Source organism: Phyllosticta citribraziliensis (genome assembly GCF_038025025.1).
Source record: "Phyllosticta citribraziliensis strain CPC 17464 chromosome Unknown J3D65scaffold_13, whole genome shotgun sequence".
Classification (NCBI taxonomy): domain Eukaryota; kingdom Fungi; phylum Ascomycota; class Dothideomycetes; order Botryosphaeriales; family Phyllostictaceae; genus Phyllosticta; species Phyllosticta citribraziliensis.
Window position 1 is genome coordinate 1,179,801 of NW_027117350.1, and position 18,472 is coordinate 1,198,272.

General features: G+C 54.7%; 7 protein-coding genes across 7 annotated transcripts; 4 read left to right on the forward strand and 3 right to left on the reverse strand.

Moving 5' to 3' along the window:
* The first annotated feature begins 100 nt into the window (after positions 1-100).
* J3D65DRAFT_143876 (glutathione S-transferase) lies at positions 101-1,148 on the forward strand. The gene is made up of 4 exons (XM_066794025.1): positions 101-314; positions 368-674; positions 737-805; positions 859-1,148. The coding sequence occupies exons 1-4, from the start codon at positions 230-232 to the stop codon at positions 1,112-1,114; spliced, it is 717 nt and encodes a 238-aa protein (XP_066651048.1). The 5' UTR covers positions 101-229; the 3' UTR covers positions 1,115-1,148.
* Positions 1,149-1,872: 724 nt separating this feature from the next.
* On the forward strand, positions 1,873-4,690 carry J3D65DRAFT_687686 (P-loop containing nucleoside triphosphate hydrolase protein; the record flags this gene model as incomplete). The annotated part of the gene is made up of 8 exons (XM_066803848.1): positions 1,873-2,061; positions 2,115-2,192; positions 2,248-2,687; positions 2,745-3,317; positions 3,366-3,708; positions 3,766-4,266; positions 4,322-4,464; positions 4,519-4,690. 8 exons carry the CDS (start codon positions 1,873-1,875, stop codon positions 4,688-4,690), a joined length of 2,439 nt encoding a protein of 812 aa, XP_066651049.1.
* A 525-nt stretch (positions 4,691-5,215) lies between these two features.
* On the reverse strand, positions 5,216-6,902 carry J3D65DRAFT_662442 (cytochrome P450; the record flags this gene model as incomplete). The annotated part of the gene is made up of 3 exons (XM_066802631.1): positions 6,641-6,902; positions 5,700-6,600; positions 5,216-5,643 (listed from the first exon to the last, which is right to left on the reverse strand). Exons 1-3 carry the CDS (start codon positions 6,854-6,856, stop codon positions 5,216-5,218), a joined length of 1,545 nt encoding a protein of 514 aa, XP_066651050.1. The 5' UTR covers positions 6,857-6,902.
* Positions 6,903-7,115: 213 nt separating this feature from the next.
* J3D65DRAFT_687696 (S-adenosyl-L-methionine-dependent methyltransferase) lies at positions 7,116-8,402 on the forward strand (the record flags this gene model as incomplete). Its single annotated transcript, XM_066803849.1, has 2 exons — positions 7,116-7,867; positions 7,920-8,402. Exons 1-2 carry the CDS (start codon positions 7,124-7,126, stop codon positions 8,400-8,402), a joined length of 1,227 nt encoding a protein of 408 aa, XP_066651051.1. The 5' UTR covers positions 7,116-7,123.
* Positions 8,403-9,114: 712 nt separating this feature from the next.
* On the reverse strand, positions 9,115-15,496 carry J3D65DRAFT_687698 (uncharacterized protein; the record flags this gene model as incomplete). The annotated part of the gene is made up of 5 exons (XM_066803850.1): positions 9,115-11,373; positions 11,425-11,514; positions 11,590-11,864; positions 11,912-14,845; positions 14,902-15,496. 5 exons carry the CDS (start codon positions 15,494-15,496, stop codon positions 9,115-9,117), a joined length of 6,153 nt encoding a protein of 2,050 aa, XP_066651052.1.
* A 142-nt stretch (positions 15,497-15,638) lies between these two features.
* On the forward strand, positions 15,639-17,407 carry J3D65DRAFT_143918 (pyridoxal phosphate-dependent transferase). The gene is made up of 4 exons (XM_066794027.1): positions 15,639-15,963; positions 16,014-16,218; positions 16,274-16,683; positions 16,737-17,407. Exons 1-4 carry the CDS (start codon positions 15,781-15,783, stop codon positions 17,187-17,189), a joined length of 1,251 nt encoding a protein of 416 aa, XP_066651053.1. The 5' UTR covers positions 15,639-15,780; the 3' UTR covers positions 17,190-17,407.
* J3D65DRAFT_143936 (gliotoxin biosynthesis protein GliK) lies at positions 17,240-18,284 on the reverse strand. The gene is made up of 2 exons (XM_066794028.1): positions 17,670-18,284; positions 17,240-17,596 (listed from the first exon to the last, which is right to left on the reverse strand). Exons 1-2 carry the CDS (start codon positions 18,111-18,113, stop codon positions 17,291-17,293), a joined length of 750 nt encoding a protein of 249 aa, XP_066651054.1. The 5' UTR covers positions 18,114-18,284; the 3' UTR covers positions 17,240-17,290.
* Positions 18,285-18,472: the final 188 nt, after the last annotated feature.

Here is an 18,472-nt window from a genome sequence, read left to right on the forward strand (position 1 = left end):
GGAGTTCTCGGCGTCGAGTGGGATTAAATCTGGCTTCCGTATCTGTTCTATCAACGAGTCGACCGCTTCGCACGTCCCGATCGGAACCCGAGTCCGTTCTCAATCCGATTCGACCTTCAGCTGCTTCCGACCGGTAGCCACCGGGCCCCGAACACGCTCTTGTTACTGATGCTATAAGGACAAGTGGTGCCATATCCTATTTTCGTACCAAAAGTCCGCCACAGCCGCAATGGGATCAACAGCACCGGAGTTCCCCGCCGTCAAGTACGGGGACATCCCGTACAACGGGAAGCCGATCCTCTACGTCGTAAAAGGTCCGAGCACATCTGCTTTGCGTCTGTATTGCTGGTCTAATCATGTCCTGTAGCCACGAAGACTTCATACATCAACTACATGAAAGTGTTGATGCTGGCGGAGGAGCTGAACCTGGACTATGAGATTTCAGTCGTCGTGACCAAAGACGAGTGGTACCAGCCGATCCACCCCGAACGTTACGTGCCCACGATCCGCGACAAGGACTCGGAGACAGACCAGGACATTTACGTGTTTGAAAGCACCGCCTGTCTTCAGTACCTCGCGGATAGCTACGACAAGGAGGGGCTTTGGCATGGAAAAACGCAAAAGGAGAAGGGTGACATCTTTTCCTGGACTGCTTATCAGACCGCAGGACTCGGGTATGACACTTTTGCCTGCTCTTCGCCATCTGGACTCATCGACAACTAAATCTTCTGATTAGGGCTACCTCCAAGTACTGGTTGTACTTTTTCGCAGTTCATGATGAGAAGTTGCCAAAGGCTATTGACAAGTAAGTCACATTCTTTGTTCTCCGTCTCACCGGAATCTGACAGGGGAACACAGATTCTACGCAAATGTCCTGAAGCAATGGGACATTTTGGAAAAGCGTCTTTCCCAGCCAGACCAGACGTACATCGCATTGAAGGACCGTCCAACTGTTGCGGACCTGGCATATCTTCCCTTTGCAATGCCATACATGTTTGAGTTTATGCAGGTGAAGATTGACGACTGGCCGAAGATCAAGGAGTGGTCAGATCGTATGCTGAGTCGCTCTGCAGTCAAGAAGATCTTGGATTTTGCTCCGACCATAGGGAACTGAGGCTGCGGTCGTATGTATATTAATGAATTTCAATGGCAATAGATAAAGAACTGCATGGTTGTGTTTATGCTCCCACCGGCGTAGGCGGACAGGAGTTGATCTTTGTTCTTGGTGTTGGATCCTGTCTGAACTCAGATGCGTCGAAGCCAGATTTTGTGATTGGGACAGATCGTTTGAGTTCATTGACATTGATTCTGGACAACCGTGGTCCCCAAAGCATTTTCCAATTTATTACCAAATACTGATACCATGGCGCATGGTCTACTGAAATACACGTACTGAGAAGAAGAAATACAACACGAAAATAAAAAAGTTGTAGCGACTGCACAAAAATGCAGCTCGAGGCGAAGAGGATACAACGTCAGTTCCATCTGGTTGTGTTCATTGTTAAACCCGCAATTAGTTATTACGATGAATCAAACTTGACTGAGAAACTCAAAGCAAGTGATGCCTTGCTAGTACAGGTTCGCCGAATCTGGAAACCGAAAGGCGCACGAGCATTATTGCAGCCGACTCGCGAATCGGCGCCCGACGGGACTTGTCGAAAGCCGACCACTCAGATTGGGAGCGGGATTGTATGCGAATCGATCACACCCTAATACTACAAGCGACTGCGGGGAACCTATTCTCTCTTTCTGGCTATGATTCATTGTTGACAAGAGGATCTGTATGTCGCCTCCTGTGGCCGGTTTCTTCTCGAACCTTTTTTCGTTTCGAACTCTCCCATTTTAATTCTGTCACTCATTACGCGAGCTCCCATGACTTCTCTGGGGCTTACCATAGCTCTTTGGACCTACCCCGTCGCCTTTTGCTTGGTCGCCCTCGTGGCCAATTGCTATGAAGTCTTATACAAGCCCAAAGAGCCCGCGGGCAAAGTCGACACTCGGCGCTTGGCGAGGGCGGACAAGACGAAATTTCTGCTTCATATTATTCTAGTCATTATTTTGGTAAGTGGATCAATTTATGTTGAAACAGTTGCAAAATGCTGATAACTACCCAGGCAGTCAACACATACATTGCCGGATATGGAACGCTCAAGGGTGCAAGTGGATCACTGTTTGTCGGAGAGGCATATCTTGTAGGCGTTGAGAATGCTGCGTCAAAGGTGGCTTGGCTGACTTCTCTCATTCAAGGCTTCGATGCTTTCCATGCTCCTGATTTTCTGCAGCACACTTCTCCCCGATCCAGATGTCCCATACACGCCGGCGAGGTCCAATTTACAAACATGGCTACTGAGTGTCGTGTACGAAGTCGCCATCCTGGTCATGTGTCTGACCAGACTCTCGGCGGACCAAGGAGGACAAAGTGCGCTGGTTGTGACGTGCGAGGCGCTCTCGGCCGCTCGCGTCGTCGTGCTCAGCTTAATGTCAGCGCTGTATCTGCTCAGCCGACGCAGAATCGACGACAAAACTTCGGATGAAGAGCGCGAGTCTCTGCTGAGTGAGGAGCAGAGCGTACCGCATTACGGTTCTTCAGCTGCGGCGGCGGCGGCAGACCCTCGATCCAAGGACGCGCAGACAGTATCTGCGTTCGACTACCTGGCTGGGTTCCGTGATCTTCTTCCGTACCTTTGGTAGGTTTTCCAAACACAAACGTGAGCGTGGACTGGCCATTTATCTGACGCCGACAGGCCATCGGACTCACGTCTGCTACAAGCCCGCGCAGTCTTTTGTTTCGGTCTCCTGGCTGCTCAACGTATTGTCAATATCCTGGTGCCGCATCAACTTGGTGTCGTCGTCGACCATCTCGGCAAAGGAAAACTACCGCTCAAAGAAATCTTCATTTACGTCATCTACCGTGGTCTTCAGGGCCAACAAGGTGTCATTGGCTCCCTGAGGGCGATTCTCTGGATTCCCATCAGCCAATCTGCCTACCGCCGACTCACAATTGCTGCATTCGAGCATGTCATGAAGCTGTCACTTGACTTTCATTTGAGCAAGCGCATCGGCGAGGTTATCAGCGCGCTGAGCAAGGGCAGCGCCATCAACACATTTCTTGATGGTCTCATCTTCCAGCTCTTCCCGATGGTGTTCGATCTTTTCATCGCGGCTCTTTACTTCTTCTTCGAACTCGATGCCTTTTACGCAATTATTGTCGTCTCCGTCATGTGGTTCTACCTGTTCATCACCATCTACATGGCCAAATACCGCGGGCGGGCGCGACGAGAAGCTGCAAACAGAGACCGCGAAATGGAAGCTGCAAAGTAAGTTCGCAGCAATCTTTGAGCATTGCCGCGCTGACTAGGATGCAGGACTGATGCCATCATGTCGTATGAGACCGTTCACCACAACAGCGCTTTGCCCATTGAACTTTCCAGATTTCAACGCCTGGTAAAGCGCTTCCAGACAGCCGAGTACTCCGTGTTCTTCTCCCTCAATATGCTGAATGCAGTGCAAAACTTCATCTTCGTGCTCAGTGTCTTGCTGGTCTGCTTGCTCGCAGCATACCAGATTTCTGATGGACTGCACAAGGTGGCCATGTTTGTCACCGTACTGACATACCTTGCCCAGCTTCAAGCGCCCCTTAACTTCTTTGGAAGCTTCTATACACAGGTCCAGAACAACATGGTTGATGCCGAGCGCATGCTGGCTCTTGTAGGTGGCAAACTTTCACAGCACGCAAACAACACTGACAAAGCGATCGTTCGATAGTACAAAATCACGCCAACGGTCAAAGACAGTCCCCGAGCGAAGCCAATGCCTACATGCGAGGGCAAGATTGCATTCAACCACGTCAACTTTGCCTACGACAAGCGCAAGCCGGCTCTGGGGGACGTATCGTTCGAAATTGCGCCGGGCACAACGACAGCGATTGTGGGCGAGAGCGGCAGCGGCAAGTCGACGATTTTGAAGCTGCTGTTCCGTTTCTACGAGATTGATGGCGGCAGCATTACCGTGGACGGTGTCGACATCCGCGATGCCACAATGGAGACGCTGCGCACGCACTTTGGTGTCGTACCCCAGGACACGATCTTATTCAACGAGTCCATTCTGTACAATCTCATGTACTCAAAGCCTGACGCTACGTTTGAGGAGGTGCAGGAGGCTTGCAAGGTCGCAAGCATCCACGACAAGATTCTCAGCTTCCCGGACGGATACAACACCGGCGTCGGTGAGCGAGGTTTGAGGCTTTCCGGCGGTGAGAAGCAAAGGGTAAGTGGAACATGCGCCTCCAAGATCCGTCTGCAACCATCTGACAATATCACAGATTGCAATCGCGCGCGCGGTGCTCAAGCGCCCGCAGATCATGCTTCTGGACGAAGCAACTGCTTCATTGGACTCGCAGACCGAGCGCCTGATCCAGGACGCGCTGAAAACCGCATGCAGTGGAAAGACTACAATTGCCATTGCGTAAGTGCCCATGCTTCCTGAAATCACGCAAAAAATGTGACTGACTTATCGCAGCCATCGGCTTTCGACTATCACCGAATCGCACCAGATCATTGTCATGCACTCAGGAAGTATTGTAGAGAGGGGCACACACGAGGAACTGCTTGCACTTGGTGGCAGATACAGATCTATGTGGGAGAAGCAGACCAAAGCTGCCTCTTCCAAGTCTGAAGGCAGGAAGGAGTAATAGGGAGGCGAAACTTTTGTTTATTGCACGTGAGGAGTTTGCCGGGCTTTCCAAATTTCTGCGCCTGCACCTACGTTTATCTGTACCATTTTCATTGCATTATCTTTACCGAATCGATCTTTACATTCTTTCGTCGTCGTCTCGCGCATGGTCTGATATATGCGAGAGAAAAACTTGAAAATGGAACATGCTATCGATCCGTGGTGGTGTCTTCTACAAGTAGATGAACACCTCGCCAAAATCCTCGCCAAAATCCTCGCCAAAATCATTCGTTCTGGTTCTCGTAATATGCCTTTCGCGCGGAACTGAAATGGAAATTGGAACAAAGTCTAAGGTCAAAGGCCCCACAGTTTCTATATACAGTTGAACCCATTTTGTGTGAGAGAAATTGCATATTGTTCAAATCCATTGCGATATTTGTGTGACATTCAGACGCGTTGACAAAGTGGAGTAAAGGATGTCTTTGTCAAGAATCAGTAAAACAAAACGCTAATGAGTATTGTACAAGAAAAATGTGCCACGCATCTAAACATTCTTCTTCCTGCGAAGCTGAATAATGGCCTTGGGGTTGATGACAACTCGTATACCATCGATATACCTGCTCTCTTCATTTTCATGACCTGGCTTGACCCGAACGTCGTAGTGCGTCAACAGATGCGCCAGGAATGCCTTTTCCAAGGCCGAGAAGAAGATGCGACCGGGACAGGCGCGCCCGCCCAGCGAGAAGTTGATCTCCGAATCGCTGGTCGAAGTGAGCTGGTGCCTGAACTCTTCGCCCGGAGCCTGCCGCATGCGATAAAAGCGGTATCCGTCGAACTTGGTCGGTTCCGAGAAGAACTCTGGCGACATGTTGGCGCGGTCAGCGCTGACGGCGCACAGTGTGCCGTAGGGGATACGCGGGCCCACTGAGAGCTGCATGCCGTTCGGATCGACGACTTTTCGCATGATGGCCACTGTGTTGGAGCGAATGAGTTAGCTTTGGGCTGAGAGCGAGTGTTGTGTGACGTACTCATAGATGGCGGGTTCAAGCGGTGAGTCTCCTTCATGAAACTGTCCATCTTCTTCATCTTGAACACCGCAGCCTTGTTCAAGCCGCCAAACTCGTGCATCACCTCCTCATACTCCTCCCGCAGCGGTTCCTGATACTCCGAGTACTTGGCAATGTTGAACAATGAGTGACTGAGCCCTCCCGAGATGTTCATGACTGATTCTAGGATAATTGTGACTTCGTCGCGAGCCAGCTTCTTGGCGACGGGGTTCGAGTATTCCGGAATCATCCAGTCAAGCAGCTCGCCACCGTCAGAGTGAATTGCAGCTGTACGCCTGGATTTGAAGTCTTTGCCTGTGGCAAGATAGCGATCGAGATGGCTCTGTATGACGGGCATCATCAAGTCCTCCATGTGGTCTCGTGCTTTCGTCAAGGCGCGGATCCATGGGAGGCGCGACTCGAAGAACCAGCGAATGATTGGGGGCACCGGTCTCAGACTGCCAACTGCGTCGCTCAGAGTGCGTACGTACTCGGTCACTGCGGTAAACCACTCGGGATCGCGGCTTAGCTGTCGGCCCAGGAACGGGCGCGAACTCATGATCGACGCGATGCGAAATGTCGCGGGCCAGATCTGGTCTACGGTGGTCCATTCATCGCAGCTCCCAAACACCGTATCGAAAGCGTAGGCGACATCGGCTTCGAATGAATTGATGACAACGTCGAGATTGTTCGACATGGCCCGGATGCCCGCCTTCAGCTCCATATTTTCTTCGCCCTGATACGTGTATTTCCCGAGGAGAATGTCGGATGTGTGAGCCTGAAAAGATGCGGATGTCGATGCAAATAGCTCCCTCATCGCCTTTGGCGGGTAAAAGACATGTGGCATGGACGGCAAGGCGATCTGGTAGACGCCATCTGGATACTGCGTTTTGCAGTTAGCGCATTGTTGCAGCCCGCCCCACAGAGGGCCCACTTGCCAGTCTATCGCCCTCACGGACTGCATCCTCAAAGCTGGTGTCGTCTGGCTTGCCCATTACCGGCACTCCAGGTGCCAAGACTAGCGCAGGCTTGAAAAGTGTGAGAATGTAGTTCCATGACTTGAACAGGATGAAGCCAGAAACGACGACAAGTAACGCGATGGAAGGAGAGAAACCGAAACCGAAAACGTTCATGGACATGGTGGGCAACTTCCAACGACGCCAGAATGGTCGGCTACTGAGAGACTTCTCTGGGCAAAATATTTGAATGACATTGCGACACGCGTTTCGGCGCCCGAGCTGTTTGTGATACGACTCAGGCGTATCATGGCCAAGGTTTGACTTTTGACTGCTCGGGACGGAAAGCGAGCGACAGATAAATCATTGAACAGACTTGGAATAGCGGTACGGCGCATTCACAACTCACTTTCAACTCAGAATCGTCGCTCCTCCATCCGATCCGCTACCATGGCCTCCAAGACGTCTGCTCTCGCAGCTCTCAGAGACTTGCGGGAATTGACGGCAAAACTCGAGGCGCAGATAGAAGCGTGCCCAGGAAATACTTCGTTGGTCGACGATCGCGGTTTGGACAGCACCAGAAGTGGGTTCATCGAGACCGCTAACAAAGTGAGCCTGCTCCTGAGTCACCCGCTGGAATACTGGGCACAGGTTCGAGGCACCTGCGCCGACACCGCGGCATTCCGGTCCGCCAGCGAGCTCGAGTTATTCCAGCGCATACCACTCGACGGCACCATTTCTTCTCAAGACCTCGCCGCAGCCGCAGGTGTCGATGAGGACGCGCTGACACGAGTCCTGAGATTGCTGGCTCTACGGGATTGTTTTCAAGAAAAGAAACCACACGTCTTCGCCCATACGCACTTCTCTGCTTTCGTGAGAGAGCATCCGCACTTTGCATCCTTCACCCGAACAAGCCTGGAAGTATTTGGGTGCTCATCGACAAGTCTGCCTGATGCGCTTCTTGCGCCAGTGGATTCTGATGGACACAAGCCGAGTGCCTTTGAAGTGCGATTCGGCGAGCCATGCTATGCATACTGGAACAACCACCCGGAGAAGCTGGCACGGTTTCAGCACGGGCTCCACGAGCCACTACTCTTGAACGAGATTACCGAAGCATATCCTTGGAACGAGGTCAAGGGTACGGTTGTTGACATTGGAGGAGGCGAAGGCCAGGTTGCAATGTGCCTGGCAGACGTAAGACCAACGGAATCCTCAGAGGTATCCGTTTCGCTGACCGACCGAGCAGCACTTTTCGCATTTGAGCTTCATCGTTCAGGACGTCTTCGTCAAGGAGGACAAAGTCGAAGAAGTTGCCCGCCGCAATTTGTCCAACAGACTGCGCTTTGAGGTCCACGATTACTTCACGCCCCAAGAACCCGTGACAACGGGCGCCTACTTCCTCAAGCACTGCTTGCACAACAACGGAGACGACGACTGCGTGAGGATCCTCAAAGCCATTGTACCGGCTTTGCAGACAAGCGGACCGGGAGCATGCTTGATTATTGCCGAAAACGTTCTTCCAGAATGGGACGACGCAAGTATGGCGAGGAGGCAGAAGACGGAGTTGCTCCAGGACGACATCAGCATGATGCTGTTGTTCAACGCAAAGAAAAGGACTGCGGCGGAATACCAAAGCTTGTTATCTCGTTCGCATGATCGGCTAAAGATTGTCGCAATCCATAGGCCTTCCCGGGGCCAGCTGTGTTGCTTGGAAGTTCGTCTAGCATAGAAAGTGTAGAAAGCCGAGAAAAGAGCACCGACCGGGCTCCGAGCGTGCACCGAACACGCACGGAAGCCGAGAAAAGTTCACTTCTCGCAGTATGTTGCAACAAGCCATCCATCCAAAAGCTCTAACAAAATGTGACTTTTCTGGACGACTGGCCGGAAAGAGAGAGAGTGTGTGAGAGAGATGTTGCAGCTGTGACTTACTTCTGACGAAATGGGCTGGTGGGGGATAGATCCGAGTTGGCGCCTGCCCTGGCGCAGTTCTGGCGTTCAAGGGCCGAAATTTGAGTTGCGATACAAGTTGACAAGGAGGTGAATTGAATTTGCTTTGAATCTCATGGCATGAGTTTGCTTCGTCTTCCTTCAAACTGCACGCATCTGCTAGTCAAGAGCTGGTCAGTCTTCTTGCCCTTCTGGGTTAGACGTGAATGCCGGGTCGGGCCGTTCTCGGGCGGGGTAAGCCAACAATTTTTTTCAACATCTCGCCTTTGACACCTCACGACTCATCAACTTTGGACTTCTCAATCCAACTCCGCCAGCATCGTGCCAATGTAAAAATTCAGGATTGAATGCGTACAAGACTTCTGCTTGCAACAAGCCATAGACTGGCTGAGATTCCCCATCTACCACAAACTCCAGGCATGCGATGAGAAGGGAAGAAGAGAAGACGGGAGAAAAGAACCGGAAGATTGACTAGGAAAGGGAAAAGACACGAATCAAACGCCACGTAGATGTTCCAGCGCCAAATCGCGCATCTCTTCCACGTCTGCGCCCAAAGCAGAACACTGGTGTTGCAAAAGAGCGTCCAAACGGCGGACCAGGTTCTCGTACTGCCGCTCTGGGTCCAACAGAGCCTCGACAGCCTGCAGTAGCATGCTCTGCAGTATCCTGACCAGGGTCTCTGAGACACGATCCGTGTCGTACTCGAAACGGACCGACAGGCGGTCGGCAAAAACATGCCACTCAAAAAGCACGCCAAACTTAGCGCCTTCGGTCCAGACGTGCAGAGGGCGCGCTCCCTCGACAGGGAAAATGGACTCCTCCGTCCCGCGGTCATCATGGAAAGTGACGACACAGTCGAAGAGCTGCTGACGGTGTGACGGAAAGGGCAGGCCGAGGTGCTTGAGCAACCGTGGCCACGGCTCGGCGTGAGCCAGTGAGCTCTGCGACGCGCATTGCACGCTACGCAGCACGTCCATCGATGTTATTGTCGAGTGTTGCGGCTCCGCCTTGACCCGAACAGGTAAGGCTTGGAGGAATAGCCCAACCACCTTTTGGTCGTCGACGGACGTCCGGTTCGCGTACGGGCTGCCGAGCACCACATCCCTCCGGCCGCAAAGCGCATGCAGCACTACCCCCGTTGCAGCAAGACCGAACTGGTGGAGTGTCAGGCCATTGGCTGTAGTTAACGCGAGGATGCCGTGGTAGAGCTCCTTGGGCACGGGAAGCAGCAGCGAAGTGCCTCTGTACGACTTTTGCCAGGTCCGCCGGCCACCGCAGCCGTCGTGCTCAAGCTCTGGGCGCCGGAGCTGCAGGCCGTGTAGATTGGAAGCCCAGAAGAAAGCGCTCTCTACCTCGGTCGGCTGGTTCCATGCGGTGCTGTCAAAGTAGTCGCGCTGCAATAGCGGCAGCTCGCCGCCGTTGAAAATCGTGGCAACCTCGGCCAGCAACGTCTGCAGTGCCGTGAGGTCGCATATGATGTGTGAGATGGTAATGGCCAAGATTGACGGCGACAGCACCACCCGAACCAACACGTCCTTGCTGAGGTCGAAGGGCTGGTTGACGAAGGCTCGGACGTTGATCGAGTCAACCACATGCACCTTGATCGGCTCATCCACCATGACGCGCTCGACTCGACCATCCCCAACGTCCATGAAGCGCGAGCGCAGGATTCGATGCCGGTTCATGACCGTCTCAACCGCGCCGACGAGCCGCTGCAGGTCTATTCCGGGCTGTAGCTCCGCCACCCACGGGACGTTGAACGCGCACGCGCTTTCCGAGTCACGGTAACGGTGCCACCATTCGAGCTCAGCTGGCGATAGCTTCCTGGTATCCAATCGCGTAGCCTGCAATCTAGCCTGCGGCCGTGTCTTGCGGCTTCGTACCCGCATCTCCACGACGGCGGCCAAGTCGGCGAGCGTTGGCGCCATGATGACGTCCCTGACCAAGAGTGGGATCTCACAGACGCTTCGCAGACGAGCCGCTAACTTGAGCTGCAGGACTGAGTGTCCGCCCAGTGCTGTGAAGCTGTCGTCGGGCGACAGGCCAACCAAAGAGTCCAATCCAAGCAGCAGGCGCCATTCCTGCGCGATGAGCGCCTCAAAACGGGTCAGGCCGAGCGCCTCGCCGCTCTTCATACCAGCAGCACAGGGCGGCTCGAAGACGGCCGCCTGTTGCGCCAGCGCCTTTGCGTCAAGCTTCCCGTTGCGAGACATCGGCAGACGCTGCATGGCCGTAATTTGCTTGGGCTGGGCGTGTTGGGGTAGCGCGCGGTGCAGTCGGCGTGCCAGCTCCTCCGTGTCGACGTCTTCGGGCTCGATCCACAGTACAAGCTTGCCATTGTGCTCCGTAGCCACGGCCTTGCGCACAGCGGGTGCCATTTCGCGCACCGCGACGGCTCCGACATCGTCCAGGTTGATGCGGAAGCCACGCATCTTGATCTGCCTATCGCGACGCCCGCACACATGCACATTGCCAGCCGCATCCCAGAAGCCCACGTCGCCGGTGCGGTACATGCGCTCTTCCGGGAGTGTCGGGCAAAAGAGGTCGGGTAGGAACTCGCGTGCCGTTTGGGCGGGCATGTTGATGTATCCGCGAGAAACTTGGACGCCGGCGATGAAGATGTGGCCAATGACGCCGGGTGGCGCCAGCTCCATACGGTCGTCCAGTATGTACAGCCGCGTGGAGGGGACGGGCGGGCCGACGTTGACTGGTATGCCTGCCCGCAGCTTCTGCTGGCAGGCCCCGATCGTCCCCTATCATACAGTGAGTACGCTAAACCCCCATATCCTGTGGAGACAACATACCTCGGTTGGACCATACAAGTTATACAGCGTCCTTCCAACTGCCCATTTATCCAATGTTGTCTGTTGCACGGGCTCGCCGGCAAAATAAACCTGGAAGGCCAATTCATTACCACTTGCTCAAAGGAGAAGGATTGCGAAGGGAAAAGAGAAACATGGAGAACGTACGTATTTGAGATTGGGGTAATCGCTTGGATCCAGCCCTGCAGCGACAGACGGCGTCATCATGGCGACATCTACATCTCCCAGATGGGAGAACGGATTTTGTGGTTCCTTTCTGAGTACGAGCGTTGCGCCATAGCAAAGGGACGCAAACACCTCGTGCACGCAGCCATCGAAGCCCGGCGACAAGAATTGCGCGATGCGAACTCCCGGTGCACTGTTGAGTCGTATCTCGAGGTCAGAATGGAAGGCCGTGACACCTCCGTGCTCGCATACGACACCTTTTGGAAGTCAGCTGCAATTCAAAAGAAAGTAAGTTGGTGCTCACCTTTTGGCTTGCCAGTTGAGCCCGAGGTAAAGCAGAGGAATGCGGCATCTCTGCTATGCTGGAGCCTCGGTGCAGACAAAGACGGCTGTACATTACTGGCGAGAATCTGATCAATGGCCAGGGCAACGGGGCCACCCACCATGGGCTCCTGCAGCTGCGAGCTTTCGGTGCATAGCAACAGCGTCGCGCCACTGTTCCGCAGCAGATCAGCGCGGTACTCGGCCGCGTGAGAGGCGTCGATAGGGCAGTACACGGCACCGGCCTTGAGGGCAGCGCATACGCCTACGATCCAGTTGATGGAGCGGTCTGATACGACGCAGACAACGTCTCCAGGTTTGACGAGTTTCTCAGCGACAGCTGCAACCCTCGATGAGCCCGCCATCAGCTCGCCATAGGTCAGCCTGGCCTCGCCTCTCTCCACAGCAACCAGGCCGGCATTGGCACGTGCGGCCTCTTCGATGAGGCTCGTGACGGTCGGCCCGGACTTGCGTACGTAGGTGGCGGGAGAGTCGTGGTTGCCGCGGGCCAGCAACTTGCGCGAGATACCATGGTCCAAACGCCGGCTTAGGCACTCCTGCAAGCTGAGGTCCGGCTGTGTGACGGCGTGCAGTAGGTTTCGATACACGACTGCCATTTGCCTGATGTCGTTGTCGGCGAACGCGTCGCGGCGGTACAAGAAACGCACCGTTCCGTCGCCTTCGACAAGCACATTCAGTGGTAGGCCCGGTGCCTCCTTGACGATCGGTGGCCGCAAAGGCTTGATGGAAGCGTGTTGCAGTGTAGGTGCGTCGAACTGGATGGCGAGGGCGGAGGAGAAGCGCAGTGGCTGGCCCTTTCGCTCGACGGCCTGGAACTTGGACAGAGCTTGCACGGCGCGGTACATGTCCCGGAAAAAGGAGGCAGCCGACCCGCCATCCCGATCGACGGCGATGCGCAGTGGCTGTGTGCTGATGAGAGGGCCGACGATGCTGTCGGCTCCATCGAACCCCAGACTCCTCGCCGAGACGACAGCGCCGAAGAGCACCGCATCCGAGTTGGAGTAGCTGGAAAGGACGAGCGCCCACGCTGCGTAGTGGAAGGCTGCGGGAGTTGTGCGGAGGGTTCGGGCGCGTTTGGTCAGGGCCGCAACGTCAAGGCCTATCTGCAACGAGTGCTCAGCGTGGACGGCACTGCCATGCGAAGGCTTTGGGAGCAGCATTTCTCCTGCGGCATTGGGGATGGCTCTGTCCTGCTGTCGCCAGAAGATGTCGGCTTCAATGGCCGTCCGCGTGGCAAACGCATGCAGACTTTCGACGGCGACGGGGAAGGGTGGAGACTGTTCGAATGTTTGGCCATCCAGGGCGGCAGACAGCTTGTTCAGAATCAGTGACGCGGAGAAGCCATCAATCAGGGCGTGGTGAATGGAGAAAATGACGATGCTTTCGGCGTCCGGACCGTGCAGCGCGGTGAAACAGGCACCCAGCCCAGCGGCGGCAGCGGCTTCGTCAGTCCTCTGCTCTACGTCGTCCTGCGAAGCCACTTCATACTCGCTCCATCGGAATGGCGCTTCGGCACCGATTTGCTGCGTCTGGGAGTCAACGTCCAGCTCGGTGCGGAAAATGGGCTCCACTGCTACCACGGTCCGCCAAGCAGCCCGCAAGTGCGGAATGTCAGCTGTGCGGTATGTGGCCATGTGCTGTACGACATTTGCCTTCTTTTGCTGGAGGGACTCGAAGACGAGAGCCTTTTGAAGCGTTGTCAGAGGGCCCTCTGATACCATTCGGCTTGCGCTGGGCCTCTTTGAGATGTCCGGCGTCCTGCTGCAGACCTGAAGCAGACTGTTGATTGAGGGAGCAGTGAGTATGTCTTCGACGCGGACGGCAAAACCAAGCCGTCGACAGTGCGAAGACAGCATGACGGCTGCAAGCGAGTGCAGGCCCTGGCTGACAAAAGGTTGGTCCACGTCAATTGTGCATGTTGGCACGTCAAGAATACGAGCCATGCCGCTGACTATGGCAGACTTGAGGTCTTTAGGATCCTCAGCAACATCCTCGTTGGCATCCTCGGCGCTAGGTACGGCGGCTTTCAGTACTTCGGTCAATTTTCGTGGGTCGACTTTGCTGCTGGGGGTTGTCGGTAGTGATTTCAGTCCCACGATGTAGTCAGGCACAAGATATGCTGGGACCTTGGCCATCAACAAACATCTCAAAGCCTTCGGGTCGTCAACAGGCGGGGACACGGCGGTGCAGAGTTTCCTTCCAATCAACACCGAATGTGCCGCCTTCAGTCTCTTGTCCATGGCCAGGATTGCCGCATCCACGTCGAGCTCGAGATTGACCAGGAACCCTCGGATCTTGACTGTTCGATCGCGCCGTCCACAGAATTCGATGACCCTCCCTCCGTCCTCGCTGGCGCTCCACCTCACGACGTCTCCTGTTCTGTATGCGCGTTTTCGATTGTGGATGATGAATTTTTCGTCTGTTCGCCGCTCGTCGCGCCAGTATCCCCGGGCCAATCCCTTGCCAAAGATCAGCAGCTCTCCTTCTTCACCAAGGGTGTCAATGTCATCCCCGTTGTCGTCCACAATCGCTACTCTGGCGCCGCCAATAGCAGTTCCAAGGATGGTCGGTCTGAACTCGCCACTCTCGGGACACCTTGGCACAACACCACTCAGAGTTGCGCAAGTTGCTTCAGTTGGTCCGTATGCGATCCATATTGGCCTCTTCAAAACACTCCAGGACTCCAAGAGCCTTTTGGAGGGCGTTTCGCCGCCGAGAACTATCCTGTCGAGGCACGGGTAATCGCAAGGTAACGAGGGCGCCTCCAGAGCCTCGAGGATGGATGGTGTAGCGACGAGGACGCTGCACCGGTAAGTTTGCTGCTGCAGATTCGATCGGTTGGCAAGGACGACGGTTCCGCCATTGCAAAGAGTGTTGAACAATGTTCCCATGCACGCTGACTCGGCATTAGTTTCTGCCGGAATCTGCCACGAACCCGGACGCTCGACTCACCATCAAACGCCACGGAAAGTACGAGTAGCACTCGATCGTCAGGGGTTACGTTGTAGTTGAAAGGAGGCGTCGTCACGAAGTTGGCCAACGATTCGTGCCGTATCTCGACGCCTTTGGGCTCGCCTGTCGTGCCGGAGGTGAAGATGATGGTTGCCAAGTCCGGGAGGAACTCTTCTTCTCTGTCATCGTTCTGATTTTGTTCGTTTTCCTCGTCTTCCACATTCACCATGACCGTGTCGGGAATCTTCATCCGTTTTCCGGTATAGACGGCAAGCCCGGAGCAAGTCCTGCCCAGAACATTGTCAATTCGTTCCCGCGGCCACTGGTCGCGGTCTACGGGCACATAGGTTGCTCCCGCCTTCAGTATGCCTAGCACTCCGACTACCATGTGCAGACAGGAGCTCGTGAGTATGGGAATCACGCAGGACGGGCGTGCTCCGGCTTGTCGCAACCGCCGGGCGAGGGACGACGACCGCTTGTCCAAAGCGCGGTACGTGAGAGTTTCGTGGCCATCCTGCACAGCAATGTTGTCCGGGTAATGCTTGCAGATGTTCTGGAAGAGTGCAAGCACAGTTGGAGAAAGCTTGCGAATCATGGCGAAGGTTTGAGGCTGGTATGGTGGTGAACCAACGGCTGCATGTCACTGCTAGCCGCATACACCCTATTTAACACAAGGTTGCAGCCAACGCCTTGTTCCAGATAAACTTGAATTCCAGGCTGGGAAAGTGATTGGCAGGAACGACGCGGCTCTTTGGTCGGTTCCCGACCCGGATACGCCTGAGAGTGTCCATTTCAGGCGCGTGGGGGATAAAGGGCATACTATCAGTCGCTTCCGTGGCCGAGGCGTCCTCTGGCAAGTCTCCGAAGCTCCGAACCATAATGGCCCTTTCCGAGCGGATGCGTGGCACTGTCGAGAGTGTCATGCCAAAGATTGCTACCCAAGTTGCCCAACGAAGCTCTAGCAACCCTCCCATTGATTTCAGCACAGCAGAGAATTGGTTGATTAGACCAGAGCTGGTAGAATTCTTCAAGGATGCCATCGGAAAGCGCCTTGTCAAGCAGGTCAGAAGCCAAGATGCTCTCCCCGAACAGTTGTTTTGACGCCAATGCAGGATTTGTCGTATCAAAAAGGGTTCGCGGGCGATCCCAATGTCATAGCAGCACTATCAGATGCCTTCAACAGGCTTTTCGCTCCCAAGATTCCCGTGGAACCGTCTCACATTGCAGTCGGACCGGGTGGAGCAGCCATTCTGGAGTCACTGTTGATCAACATATGTGATGCCGGAGACGGGATGCTGGTTTTGGCACCCTTTTGGAGTAAGTGTTCGACACTCACCACACCGCACATATCTTGCTAACCGAAGTCCTCCAGGCGGCTTCCACTTTCAATTCGACGTCGGCCCAAAAGTCGCCATCATACCCGTTACATCACCAGAGGAAAACGTGTTCAGCGAAAAAGTGGTTGACGATCTCGAAGCAGCCCTCGCCAAAACGGATAAGAAAGTCAAAGGCGTGGTCCTCTGCAATCCCCATAACCCGCTGGGCCAGTGCTACACAAAGAAAGCTCTGGAGGCCATTGCCGTCTTCTGTGAGAAGTACGATCTGCACCTCATCTCGGACGAGATCTATGCCCTCTCAATCTACAAGTCGGCAGATTTGGCCAACCCGGTGCCGTTCTTCTCGGTGTTGAGCTTGGATTTGGCGCAGATCAAGGTCAATCCCGCCAGAGCTCACATCATCTGGAGCGTAAGCAAAGACTTTGGCTGCAGTGGATTTCGACTGGTGAGATGACCTTGCCGACCGAGCTTGTTTGTGTTGTCTAATGTCTCGCAAAGGGTGCACTTGTCAGCCAAGGGAGCCTTGCCATGGCATGTGGAGTTGCCATGGCTGCCAACACGCAGGTGTCCGGACTCACTGCTGTTGCCGTCACAGCGCTGCTCTCCGACCCGGCAGTCACGGACAGCTTCATCGCATTGAACAGAGCCAGATTATCGACCGCATATGAGACCATGGCCAAGGTATTCCGCACCCGCGGTATGCGATACATTCCTGCCAACGCTGGCATCTACATCTGGGCAAAGCTGTCCAACAAAGTCGAGTCTTGGGAGCAGGAGGCCGACTTGACCAAATTGCTGGCAGAGAAGGAGGTCGCTGTCAGCGCAGGCAAGGGGTACGCCGCCGCCTCTCCGGGCTGGTACCGGCTTTCTTTTGCCATGGAGCCAGAGGATCTACAAAAAGGGCTTGAGCGACTGGTACGAGGGATCGAGCAGTTTGAAAAGGATCCATGATTGAGTGCTCCAAACGGCACTTTTGACAAGCTTCCAGACACTACACACGATACATCACAAGACGAGAATCAAAAAGGTTTATTTGCAATCAATTGCAGACATTACCCATCCACCCCGTCGCCTCTTCCCCAGATCGGCGCGTGGACGCAATCGTGATAAGCCCACATGAGATACACAACGAATCGAACCACCTGCGCCGTGCCGGCTGGCGCATTTCCGTCCGGGCCCAGGCTGGCCATGGTCATCTTCTCGACAAGATACATGACGGGGCCCCAGAAGGCTACAAACAAGAGAGCACCAATTTTGCGCATGACATTCCTTGGCGGTTGGTAAACCGGGAGATTCTGGAGGTACTGGCGGTAGTCGTCGGGCAAGTTTGCGTCACTGGCGCCGTCGGTGAGGAGATTCTGGAGACCCTCGTCAGTTTGCCTTCTCATGGGACTCAATTATCTCTTCTTGAGCCAAGAAAGAACAACACACCATGTATCTCTGGCTCGGGACCGCAGGCGGGTCTCGCTGCATAATGGTACCCAGCGTGCGGATGGTAAAGCTTGGCCCCGTCATAGCCTCGTCAATAGCATCCACGGGGACCGCAGGCAAAGCAATGTCGGCGTAGGCGATTCCGCCGCCCTCGGAAGCAACCAGATGGATGTACTGCTCGGTCGTGATCAGGTACGCGACGCCAACCACCTCTCGGGCCTTGGCGTCGTCCGTCCCCGTAATCGGACGGATGGACGTGTACGCCGGCTCCGTGTACGGCGTTCCCGGAATCTCGGTGGTCAGCTTCCAACCCGGGACGCGGGCGCGTGCTGTCTTTATCGGTTGGATGCCACGGGAGTCAATAAACTTGGCCCGGCTCATATTGGAGCCGTAGGCAAAGTACCAGACCCCCGTTGCGCTTTTCGTTGTTCCCATGGAATGCATGTTTGCTGCTGCTTCTGGAGCTGGAGGTGTGTTGTTTTGGCACTTTCTGCGCTCATCTCTATCTCTGGAGAGGCGCCCATGTTATTTCGCGAAGCCTGAGCCTGATCGGTCCCCGACACACGACTTCAGATGGATCTCAATCTCATCGCCCCGCATCGGGATGCAGCAGTTGAATGCATCTGCATCGGTTCATGACAAGCCTTAATCGCCAGCATTTGTGATTCTGCAGTGCAATGCGTCATTTGCTGAAGGTGTATCTACAGTTCGACAGATATATCGCCACATTGCACAGGAGTACTCAAAGGTTGAGCTAACAGACGCAGCGACACCTAAATTTCCCTTTCAACCAGCATTGATGT